The sequence below is a fragment of the Lactuca sativa genome, chromosome 5 (genome assembly GCF_002870075.4).
Source record: "Lactuca sativa cultivar Salinas chromosome 5, Lsat_Salinas_v11, whole genome shotgun sequence".
Classification (NCBI taxonomy): Eukaryota; Viridiplantae; Streptophyta; class Magnoliopsida; order Asterales; family Asteraceae; genus Lactuca; species Lactuca sativa.
In genome coordinates, this window is record NC_056627.2 from 351281533 (window position 1) to 351294880 (window position 13348).

Genomic DNA, 13348 nt, shown 5'->3' on the forward strand with positions numbered 1-13348 from the left:
CTACTTCTTCTTCCTTGAGTTCTTCTACCTTCTCCTTCTTCTCCTTGCTCCAAAATGCACCAAAAGTTCCTTCACAAGGCAAAGATCACTCACACACACTTCAAGGAGGCTAGGGTTTCGGGAATACGTCTCTGGGAAGTGAAGGAGGCTGGTTTGGGGCTATAATGACATTTAAATAGGGTGCAAACCCTTGAAATTAAGGTTTCATCCAGACTGGCAGACTCGTCGAGTCCGAGAATATGGACTCGTCGAGTTGCCAACTTAAACCGCATGCAAATCTCGTCACTACTCGACGAGTCGCGCTACTGACTCGTCGAGTACCCCTTAAGAAATGAAAATTACTTTAGTTAAATCACATACCAGAAATGGGGCGTTACACGATAACCTCATTAAAATTTTGAAGCAACTCTTGTGTGGTTTTTTCCAGAAGTTTCTTTATGTCACGATCAAATAATGTAAGTGACACCACACTGATAAAGTCTTGTACTCTAACTGTGATTGTGGAACTAAAACCATTGATATAAACAAATTTAGTTATATAAAATTAGAAAATTTTAACCGAATATTATAATAATATGTATAAAAGAATTATTGAAATCCTTGGAACAACATATATGTCTTTGTTCATGCAAGTTGAAGTGTAACAATAAAAAACTTATTTATCTTACTTTTGGTCTGTTCCACCAGTTTTTCCATCATGCAATAAAACGATTTTTATGGTTTTCTCTTGACATTTAGTACAAGCCAAATAGTTCCATTCCACATCAATACACAGATGCTTAATCGTACCGACAACAATCAATGTTTTTTTCTAAGAAATATTGATATAGGTTTAAATTATATAATAAAAAAATGAAATATGAGGGTAAAAATAATCCAAAAACTATTTAACATAATATATATTTCATTAATGAAAGTTAAGTATATAAACCTCATCCACTTGTTGGAGATCGGTAAAAGCATGAAAATCAAACTTATGAAGGAAATCGTTATTTTCAGAGTAGATGATGGAGGACATAGCGTTGCTACAATTAGCAGATGTGCTTTCTGGAGTGGCTTTGGCAAGAAATCTTAACAATAAAGAAGATGTTATTTTTGTTGCTTTAAAATAAGAGTAAAACAATAATAATATGCAAACAAAATAATAAGGAATTTATCTAACTTTTCTTTGAATGTAAGAATCTCGTTAATAGGATCATTTATGAAGATCCTAGTCGCAGTGAAGCAATTTGTGATGGAGAAATATTCTGAAACGTTGGATAACGAAGTTAGTATAAATATATATTCATAGTAAAAGACTAAAAGGAAGAATAATATTTTGAAATTTTTTAAGGTGTAAGTTGTTAATCAGAGTAATGAACAAACCTCTATAATAATATTTTTTTTTCCACACTGAATAACAACTACCATACGGGTTTGTTTGTTATTTTCTAATTAGTTAGCAAACTGTTGTGTATACTCATCCTAGAGTGTCACATTTATTTGTTTGCCGCTACAAAAACCAAAAAAAATAATAAATATACTATATAAAATGACATTATAAAGTAAAATTTGACACAAATTTTTGAAAAGTAAACATACTTTAGATTTTTCAAGCTCAAATTGACTCTCTTTGATAATTTATTTTTCTTGTTCATAAGGATTTCCATTGAGAAGCATCTCACAACATCTCCAATAACATTTATTATATAAGATAAAAAAAATACAAGATTAGTATAAAAGTTTCGGTACGGTGAGTGGTGGTAAATAACATAATCTTGTTATATAAATTGTCAGATTGTAACATATAAACTAACCAACAAGTGTGTTCTCAACAAAGGAACCATCCAAAATGGTGTTGAAGTTTGCAAAAGAGAATCCATAAAGTGATCCAGTCCGCTCATTGCATGGTGTGACTTTGGTTGTAGTATAAATATTGATTTTGTTTTCATTATCAACAAAACTATTTTTTTTTATTAAGACCAAGTTATGGATTTTGGATGTAGTAATAACCATCCTCATGAAGCAATCTTTCAAATGTTTCAACCTATCTGTTAGTAACCTTTGCCTCGATCTTCTTTCCTTAAATGCACAAAAAAACCATTTTATATATTGTTATATGTGGTTAGAATGAAATTGTAAGAAAATTCATAAATAAAAAAATTGTTATTACATGCTCATCAATGAGAATCATATCAATTTTGTAAGTTTTTGTTGAAGATCCATAAGCAAGATGTTTCATGAGATAGATTATTCTTACTTTCATGGTAAATTGACTTTTTGAAACATCAAGTTGGTCTATGAAGGTAATGTTGCTTTGCGTCATGTTTCTGTTTGTGAAAAAACTAATGATTGTTAAACATATGTGAATCAACCAAGTAATATAGACCAGGTGAAATAGGCAAAACATGAACAATTCAAAATCATAGGATCAAAGTGAAAATATAGTTTTAGGGATAGAATTTGTAACTTTTGACATAACTCAAGGATGCTGAATGTAATTTAGTCTAAAATATATAACGTAGAAAGTATTTTGTATGTAATCAAAATCAAAATTATAAAAATAAAATAAAATTCTCAGTCTAATATATGAACGATGTTATATACTTTTAAAAACACTCATAATGCAAACCTAACAATAAAGTAAGGATAAATAGTTTTTGCTGATGCTCGTCAGAAAACGTATCAAGAAGTATATACCATTACTCGTTTAGTATGACACTCTTCAGATCTGAGTATTTTTATTAAAATATATGTTTACAAAAACAGCTTAAAAGAACAATGTACTTTCAAAGTATATTGTTGTAATTTGTAAAATAATTTTTTTGAATGGACAGCCATATATAGTAATATAAATTATTTTTTAAACCAATTTTCTATCTAATAAAAAGTTTGTGTTTACATATAAGTTATCAAAAAATTCATAGATTTGTAGTTTTGACTTATATACCTAAAAAACTTACTATGTAGTTTTAACTTTTTATATGTTTACAAACACAGATTAAAACAATAATGTACTTTCAAAGTACATTGTTGTAATTAATAATATATATATATATATATATATATATATATATATATATATATATATTTTAAAATACACAACAATATATAACAATATAAATTATTTTTTATGTTCATATAGATAGCAGAATTTAACATCTAAAATGACCATATTACCCCTATATACTATCAAATTCACAATTTTAAATGAGTAAAATATTAAAGAAAAAAATTATAGCAGTATAAGGGGGCAAAAGTGGCAGGGGTAAGGGTTTTTCAGGTAAAGAGAACATATACATAGATGTTGTTATGCCTTCATTCATCTTGCAAATAGTATTTAATGTAGATGAGTATTTTTATGTGGTGTATAGAAATATACCAGTTATATATATATATATATATATATATATATATATATATATATATATATATATATATAAATTTGATAACCCTCACATATTAAGAACATCGATTACACAATGTACATTGTATTTGATTCATGATTAAATTTGATAACCCTCACATATTAAGAACATCGATTACACAAGTTTCAAGAACGTTACAAACATAGGATATAACATTGATTATACACAGACTCACAAACAAACATAGATCAACACATTAAAAAATTGATATAAAAGATATAATTTTGTTTCTGTAACTAAATAAATGAAACTAATATGATTAAATAGATTGATTAATTTTTTTCATGACCTCTCAACAAGAATACAATAATAATAAGTAATAAGAACAAAGTAAATGCAAGAAATTGTAGAAGAGGAAGGAGAAAAGAAAGAACTTGAAAAAAGAATTAGAGAAGAAGACCGCTGAAAAAGAACACTGTAAATCGTAGGACTTAATCCAAAATCATAAGAATAACAACTTCAAAATATATATATATATATATATATATATATATATATATATATATATATATATATATATATATGGTGTTTTTGAATAAAGAAATCGATATCTTCCAAAAAAAATTAGGATCCTAAGATATCATCTTGTAGATTTTCGGTTAATCATCTGAAAAAAAAAAGAAAGATATTAGTTATATCGACTCAAAATTTCAAATTAATTGACTTGCTTATTTAATGAGTTTTAAAATTCAAACAATTATCTCAAATTGATATATTTTACGTAAGACATACTCGGAGATAAATTATGAATAATATTGACTTTAATTTTAACTCTAAAATATTTTGCTGATTTAGTGGGATTAGATTACATTTTATAGGTTAATAACCAAATTATTGATATGCTTATTTAATGAATTTTTTCAAAAAAAAAAAGGTTGGATTTTAAAGCCAAAAGCTATAAATAAAGTAGTTAAATTATGAAGAATATTAATTAGGGTTAATGATGACATAGATCATCAAAAGATGGGGCAGCTATTAATATTTTTTGCCAGATTTATAGAGAAACTGATAACTTGTAGATAAATAGAATAATATGTTTCAATTGATAAATTAATTGTTGAATTTTAAAATGTTATAATTATATATAATTGTGTTTGAATTTTATTTGGAGAAGATAATGCAACAATTGATTTAAGGGTGTAAACTGAAAAATATAAGATTAAAATACAATCAAAAGCCATAATTGTTTTATTAGTGAACTAGGTTAAAACCCGTGGAAACCACGGGATATAAGTTAGAAATTTTATATAGTAAAAAAAAATTAATAAATATACAAAAACATTTGATTGTGGATGGTAAGTAAGTACAATTTTATTTGATTTAAAAAAATAAACATAAATGTTCAACACAGATTTTGAAATACTTCCTTGAACACAACATTGGAAGTTTTATTAGTCAAATTACCATCCTTATCTAAAATCAATAACTTCAGTCCTTCTCTACTCTTTACTCTAGATAAAGCAACGTATAACTGACCGTGTGAGAAAACCGGTTCTCGCAAAAACAACCCAACCCTTTTTAACGATTGGCCCTGACTTTTATTTATGGTCATAGCAAAACAAACCGCTAGGGGAAATTGTCTCCTTTTGAACTTATATGGAATTTTGTTGTCTGAAGGTGTTAAAGACAACCTTGAAATAAAAACTCGATGTCCAATGTTACTTCCAGTTAAGACCACTGTTTCTATGATGCGATTACCCAATGATACGACCTGAAGTCTAGTACCATTACATAACCCATTTTTCTGGTCGATATTTCTTAGTAACATAACCGGAACACCGACCTTTAAAATCAACTTATGGTTTGGCAAACCGGAGATTTTAAGTCCATTTAGAACATCAGGTGAATATAAACTCTCATCAAATTGATCGTGAAGAAACTCTGTTTGGCAGATGCTATCTGAACTGAGGTATTCTTTTTCTTCTCCAGGAAACGATGAAAGCAGACGATCATTTATTTCTTGTACAACTTCATTTTTCGGTGCAAGTATTGATCTTTCTTCAAAATATTTGGGATCGTTCAAGTTGTCAAGAAGTGATGGATATACAAACTCAATTAATGAACCGATAGGATCAGAAGATTGAGTAATAAGAAGATCTTCAGGAATACGGATAACTGCATCACCATCATTAGAACCACCAACATTTCCCTCTCCTATATCCAAGAGCCAATTTGCAAATAACCTTGTTTGTTGTATTTCAGACGGATCTTTTCCAACAGTCAACCTCATGTTCTTCGTTAATTTCAAAACTTTGCAATTTGTCCATATATATGATGAACTTAACGACGCGTTGACAATTTCTTGTCTGCTACCATTAGGAACAACCGGTAGAATCTGTCTAAAATCACCTCCAAATACGATTACTTTACCTCCAAACGGGATATGTGAGTTCCTAACGTTCCCAAAACTTAAAACATCCCTTAAAGTGCGATCCAATGCTTCAAATGCATGCTTATGAACCATCGGTGCTTCATCCCAAATAATTAGCGATGTTTGTTTTAGTAATTTGGAGGCATCACTGTCTCGATTGATAGAACAAATTGAATTTTCAGTAAGATTTAATGGAATACCAAAGCGAGAGTGTGCTGTTCTACCTCCGGTTAGTAACAAAGAAGCAATACCACTTGAAGCAACAGTCAAAACAATTTGACCTTTAGATCTGATAGCTGTTGATAAAGTCTTCCAAAGAAAGGTTTTGCCAGTTCCACCATAACCATAAACAAAAAACACACCTCCTTTATTATCTTCAATTGCTGCCATTACATCATCAAAAACACCTCGTTGTTCATTTGTTAATGAAACAATTAGTGTCTGAAATTCGTTTTGAAGACTTGTGATGTCATAAGATAACTCTTCAGCAATCAAACGATTATTAGAAGAAGATACACAATCAAAATCTGGGTAAGGCATGCCTTGGAAGTTCTTGAGGGTGGAATTGTTACGAAGTAGAAATGATTCAATCTCAAACAAAGTCAAGTTCTTCAATTGATGATTAGTAAGGGATAAATCTGTAGAATGGTAAATATAAACTTAGAAAAAAAAAATACAAATATATGGTTTATATAAAAAAATGTTAAAGTAATAAAACCTAAGTATTATACCAGGAGACTTTAACCGGCGTTGTTGATTGTAAAGAATTCCATCAGAAAGGTATTCCCATGTATTTTCCCAAACAAATATTGGTCTTCCCAAACTTTCAGAGATCAACATCATTGAAAATAATGACCGTAGGTAATAACCAGTACCTGAATGGCTTGCTTCTTTAATAGCTTCAATATACTCTTTATCATCGTCTAGAAGCCCTAAAGCGTAACATGCATCTCTAAAAGTAGGACATATTTCTCGATTTACTGTTCGGATATCTTCAAAAGATGTTGGACCTCTGACCTTGTTTAAAAGAATTCTTAAGAAATATGCTTCACCAAGTTTAGGCGAAACCGCATGAATTCTCCCAATTGAAAATCCTACTTCCCTTGGTTCCCAATTCCGTGAATTAGCTTTCCACACAAACTTTGTCGGGAATTCAACATAAGTAAGATCTCGGGCTTGTTTATAGATCTTGTTACACTCAAGCCAAGATGTGAACATTGAAGATGCAACAGACGGTTTGTCAAGGATATTCTCGATATCATCATCTGGATCAAAAACAACTTGTTGTTGATCAGGAAGATGAAAAGGAAGCCTAACCACAGAAGGATACCTATAATGAATATCATAACCAAAAATTCGCCATGATGCTTCACATGCAGATATATATCTACAATCATAATACTCTTTGATTTCGTCTACTGAATTATCAGTAGCACTTTCATTGTTCGATTGTATGACAGCAAGTGTAGCTCTGTCAGGACCTTTATTGATATATTTGAATAAATATTTTATAGAACCAGCTTGATTGCACCACTCGACATTAATGTGTCCTTGATATCTTTTCAAAAGGTCTTTGTTATAAGCAACAACATGTCTGTTATCCAATTTGACACCATACTTTTCAACAAAACATCCATCATTTCGTCTCCTATATATCGGAAAACCGTCTTCATCGGCTGAAGTTTCATTGGAGAATTTTTTCGGAAAGTTTTTTGAACACTTGTTATCAACCATGCATGGACATTTCATGTTTTCAGCACCACAAGGACCATGCATCATGAACTCACTCACAAGTGAATACAAATCAGGATCTTCATTAATGTTTGGAATCTCGGCCGAAATATAGTTATCAATTTGTTCAACAGTACGGAGTTTGTCATCGGAGTGCAAAAAGAGACATATATGACTATGAGGCAGTCCGCGCTTTTGAAACTCGATTGTATAAACAACTATAATTTTTTTTAAGAAAAGTAAAATAAAAAAATAAAAAATGTCAGTAATGTAAATAGATAATAAAAAGATAAATATTAAATGAAATGTAATAATTTTGTTAAGTATGATAGTATTTATACTATAAATATGAAGATGGTAAAACTGAAATGTTAAAATCAGACATACCTCCTTTAACTTTTCCGAATAATTTTTTCTCTCGCAAGTCTTTAATCATTGCATCAAGCTTTATTTTAAATATCCTACATAGAATATCTGGCCTGTCTTCAGGTTTGAGATTTGTGTCTTTAAGAAACCTTTTGATTTCAGGCCATTTTGGATTGCATGTTATAGTTATAAAAAAATCTGGATATCCAAACCATTTACAAAGGGACATAGCATCCAAATAGTTCTGTTGCATGTAACGTGCACCACCAGTAAAAGAAGAAGGTAAGATAACACGTTGTCCAGTGTTGGAAAAAGTTGTCTTCCCTTGATGTTGTACGTTGCGAAGATGTTCGTAGGATGCACATCTAAGATTTTTTTGTTTTTTTCGTACGAAAAAAAGTCTCTCGCTTTCGATCATTGTATAAGCATCAACCAAAAATTGTTGGAAAAGCCTTCTTGAATTAAGGATTAATGAGAAGCTATTAATCCTATCTTGAATTCTGTAAGCAAAAAATTCTCTCATTGTACAGTTAGGGCGCTTGCTGTTGGTTGAACTTGTTAGACCTCGATGAAGGATGTCTACTCTATACCCATCATCACCATATGGAAAGAGTAATGGATACTGAAGAGGCAGATAAGAAGGATGTAATTCACTAATACGTTGAAGAGAGCCCGATGAATTTTGTACAATGATATCTCTATTTTGAAAAGAATCATCAATGTCTCCAACAATTAGAGCAGCAACTTCAGATGCAGACGGTAAATTATATGTCCTTCCATCTTGTATCCTTTTTCCAATAAGGCGTAACTTAAGGTCAATGTGAGGATTATCATGGAAACAATCTCTCACTATCCTATAAGTTTGAACCAACACATTATTTGAATCCAACATAACTTTCAAATCGTGTATAATCTGAAGATCAACTGAATCACCAGTTGATGTAGATGCATCTTGTTGTCGACTGCAAATAAAATGTAATTTAAATGTTAATAGTTGTAATGAAAAATATTGAAAATGTATAAATATAATTTTGATATGTCTGAATATGTACCCAAAAATTGTTTGCCTATTTGACTCCTCATTATCGGTGTCATATATGTATAACTGAGAGAATTTTGGTTTAGCTCCATTTGAGGGTAACAAACTTCCAATTCTATGATAATTTTGACCGCCAAGTCTGAATATGAATGGAGCTTTTCCACTGTTAATGGATGCATCAACTTTCCCACCCATTGAGGTAAATGAGAACATTGAATTGTAACGACGAATGTTGTTAATAAAGTACTTGGATTTAGAATCTGTTGAATGAAAAAGATTTAGGTAACTTGGTGGTGCTTTTTTAGAATCTGGCAACTCAACCTTGCCATAACCACAACATAGTGAAAAACTTGTATTTTGTTTATCTTTTCCTCTAATAGATTCAGCTGTCCATAACTTTGCATTACATATTTGACATACAACATTCTGATCACCATGATCAATGTAATCTGTTTAAAAAAAATCAATGTCAAATATAACAATCTATGTAGCTGTAACCATTGCATAAATTTAAGATAATAATAAATTAAAATAACTTTTTTATTGTGATGGTTACCTTTTGATACACCTTTAGCTATGTTTGCATGGGTATGTTGATCATTAACTTCTCCGTGTATTGTAAAGTCAAACATAGGAATTGCGGATATGTTGGTAGGCTTCCTTTTTAATTTCTGGGTTCGTCTTGTTAAATTATCAGAAGAAGAAGGTTGAATTATAGTCGAGGAGTCGAGGGATAGCATGCCATTGGAAAAGAAAGAGTGATGTCTGTTATTTGATATTGGTGTTTGGATGTTATTACAAGAACTATATATGCCTGTAAAAAACGTTAAAAGAATTAGATAGTATAATTTTTGGTAGAATTTTTATACACTTAATGAATTACAGAAATAATAAGTGGTAGAAAATTACTCATACTATTGGAAATGTTAGATAATGGTGTTCTAACATTTCGAATTGAAGAAGGAGATTGTAAGCTTCTTTGTTGATATGAACACGATTTATAGTTACTTGTATTTTCGTTACCAACATTTTTTGAGTTGTTTGAAGGTAGAAAGTTTCCACAAGGATTGCACATTTCTGTTATACAATATAAACATTTGTTAAAAAAATATATAATTATCTATATGAATTCAAGGTATGAAAAGAAAATATATATATATATATATATATATATATATATATATATATATATATATATATATATATATATATATATATATAAGAAATGGAAAACGATTACCGTGTATGTGCACGTTGAAAACATTAGAATTATAGGGACTTTGAATAATTGATGCGGTAGAGATTCCTTTGGATTTTCTATTATCCAAATATAACTTTCTAATCTTTCTTCTCTGTCTAGCATAATTATAATACATGTCCATTCGTTCTATAAAACAAAAGTAACGAAACGATCAGAGATTGATATGTAATTTGTTCATATAATAAAGTCGAAAATAGTAAAAGTTCGATAGTAGGTTGTAAAAAATGACTCATACCATTCGAAATGTTAGATAATGGTGTTCTAACATTTAGAATTAAAGAAGGAGATTGTAAGCTTCTTTGCTGATTTGAGAACGATGTATAGTTGCTTGTATTTTCTTTACGAATATTTTTTGAGCTCGTTGAAGGTAGCGGTTGTCCAGAAAGATTGCACATTTCTGTTATACAATGTAAACATTTGTTAAAAAAATATGTAATTATTTATAAGAAATGAAGGTATGAAAACCGATTACCATCGATGTGCGTTTTGAAAACATCTAAATTATATGGACTTTCAACGGTTGATGCGTTGGAGATTCTTTTGGATTTTCTATTATCCATATATAACTTTCTAATCTTTCTTCTCTCTCTAGCATAATTATAATACATGCTCATTCGTTCTATAAAACAAAAGTAAGAAAGACGATAATAATATTACAATAAAATTTATTCAAAATATAATGAAAAATATTAAATGTTTGAAGATATATAAAACGATTTATAAATAGTTTTAAGAGATTGATATGTAATTCGTTGGTATAATAATCTTGAAATCAGTAAAAGTTTGATAAAAAAAAAAAACTAAATTGATACTATCACCATTCTGTTTCCTGTTTAAAACATGTACGGTTGATGAATTATCCGGGACTGAAGTAGAAAAATAAGTTTTGGATTTTTTTTTATCCAAATATATTTTTCTAAGTCTTCTCTTTTCTTTAGCATGAGTATAGTCCATATTATTCGTTAAATCTGCAAATAAAAAAAAAACAGTATTTAAATGTTAAAAAAGATTATATATACATGTAAATATGTTATAAGAATATATGGACAGTTAAATAATCATAATAAAAAAAAAATTAAATTGGATTATGCAAAACAAATTGTTATTATTATAATTATTTTTGCATATAATATCATATTTGTTAATTAATAACATATATGAAGTTCTCGTTTTAAAAGTATTAATCTCCATAGTTATAAAAAAAAAATGTAAACGTGAATGCACATATTACATATTATATATATTAAATAAATCAGTTTTTCCGTATAGATACAACATTTAGTATTATTATAAAGTTATTATAAAGTTATGTGGCTCACTCAAAACAGATATTGACAAACAAAAAACTCCGACAGTCAAAGAAGAAACCAACGCAAAACGAAGATGTAGACGGTAGCAACGGTGGCCGAATGTGAAATCGTTGAGTCGGTTTGTGCTACGCGAATAACAGGGTTCGTAATTGCATACTCGATCCGACTTTTTGTGGTAAAAATTAACAATTAGGTATGAATAATGAGTTTTTTTTTTTCAACCTAATGTGCCGATTTTGGTTTTCAAAGAGAATGAATAGATAGTATAAAAGAAAGATACCTGGATGGAGGTCGAAATCTGGATAAAAGGTGTTCAAGAATCCCGTACTACTAATCTTGAAAGACGTTTGAAGAAGAGGAATCAAGGTAAAACCTAATTCTCATTTTTTTTGAAGAAGATGCAGATATAATTGTTTTAATAGATTGAAGATTTTTTGTTTACCAAACTGTTTAGGTGATTTAAGTTGAATTTCGAAATTTGAAATTTCAGTGTTAATTTGCGTAAATTTCAAAATACAAGATGTGAAATTTTGGTTTTATATTAGATTTCCCGCTTATGTGTTTTATCATGTCTTTTGAAATTAACAAATATGACGAATTTTTCTTCTATAAGTCAGTGTTCATATTAAGGGGGAGTATAAAATGTAATAAAAGCAAACAATTATAATTGGGTATAATAACAACTTTAATTATATGTTTGTTTCTTAGGGTTAGGATGCATGTTTGTTTGCATTAGGTTGAGAAGAAACCATCACAGTACAAGTTTAAACAAAAAACTTTGTAGTTCACAAATTTCCATACGTATAGCTTTTTATTGTTAAGGTATCAAATAAGGTTTTCCTTAGGCTTTAGATAAGGTTTTTCTTGTTAAGTTATTTGTTAGACAAAAAAAAAAAAAAATTAATTTAACGACTAAAATACCCCTGGGACCAATTTCTGTGAAACACAACCTTGAAAATGTCACCCATCTGCCCAAATTGCCCTCCAGAAAAAACAAAAGTAAAAAAAAAAAATTAATAAACACAAAAGTAGGATGCTATTATATGCAATAAAAAATAAAGAAAAACAAAAAAAACAAATATGTTTCAAGTTTAAGAAAAATAAAAGGACAAGAGTGATATTTAGTGCTGGAACTTTCAAAATCAAATAGCATATATAACAAAACTAAAAACAAAAAAGTAAATTAAAGACTAAAATACCCTTGGGACGATTTAATGTCCAACACAAATTATTAGTTTACTGAGTAATGTGATGTGACTAAAAATCACGAAAATAAACAAAATAGTAAACATAATCGATTCCACTAAAAAAACTTTTAATTTATCTTATGATTAATTACATAAAGTACTTATAAATTATGTATTGATAAATAAGTTATTTGTTAGACAAAACAGAAAAAAAAAAGTAATTTAAAGACTGAAATACCCTTGGGACCAATTTCTGTGAAACACAACCTTGAAAATGTCACCCATCTGCCCAAATTACCCTCCAGAAAAAACAAAAGTAAAAAAAATAATAATAATAAAAACAAAAGTAGGATGCTATTATATGCAATAAAAAAATAAAGAAAAACAAAAAAAAACAAATATGTTTCAAGTTTAAGAAAAATAAAAGGACAAGAGTGATATTTAGTGCTGGAACTTTCAAAATCAAAAATGATATGAGTTTCTAATATATTAAAAAAAGTGCATGTATCATATCGAATAAACCTTTCTTTTCTTTTCTTCTTTTTTTTATATATTAAAAAAAGTGCATGTATCAATCTAAACACTAAAACTTGATTGTTACCATTGTCAAAAGTTATTTTAAATAAACTATCCCAAATGTCCCATCAATATTTTTAAGTTTTGGAGTCGAGCATCC

The 13348-nt window shown here is 29.1% G+C and overlaps 1 protein-coding gene across 1 annotated transcript; it reads right to left on the reverse strand.

Moving 5' to 3' along the window:
- Positions 1-373: 373 nt before the first annotated feature.
- On the reverse strand, positions 374-10570 carry LOC111878714 (uncharacterized). Its single transcript, XM_052763913.1, has 10 exons — positions 10411-10570; positions 9923-9991; positions 9471-9728; positions 8928-9363; positions 7897-8837; positions 6510-7727; positions 4812-6416; positions 932-1101; positions 669-811; positions 374-506 (listed from the first exon to the last, which is right to left on the reverse strand). Exons 1-10 carry the CDS (start codon positions 10568-10570, stop codon positions 374-376), a joined length of 5133 nt encoding a protein of 1710 aa, XP_052619873.1.
- Between the last annotated feature and the right edge of the window lie 2778 nt (positions 10571-13348).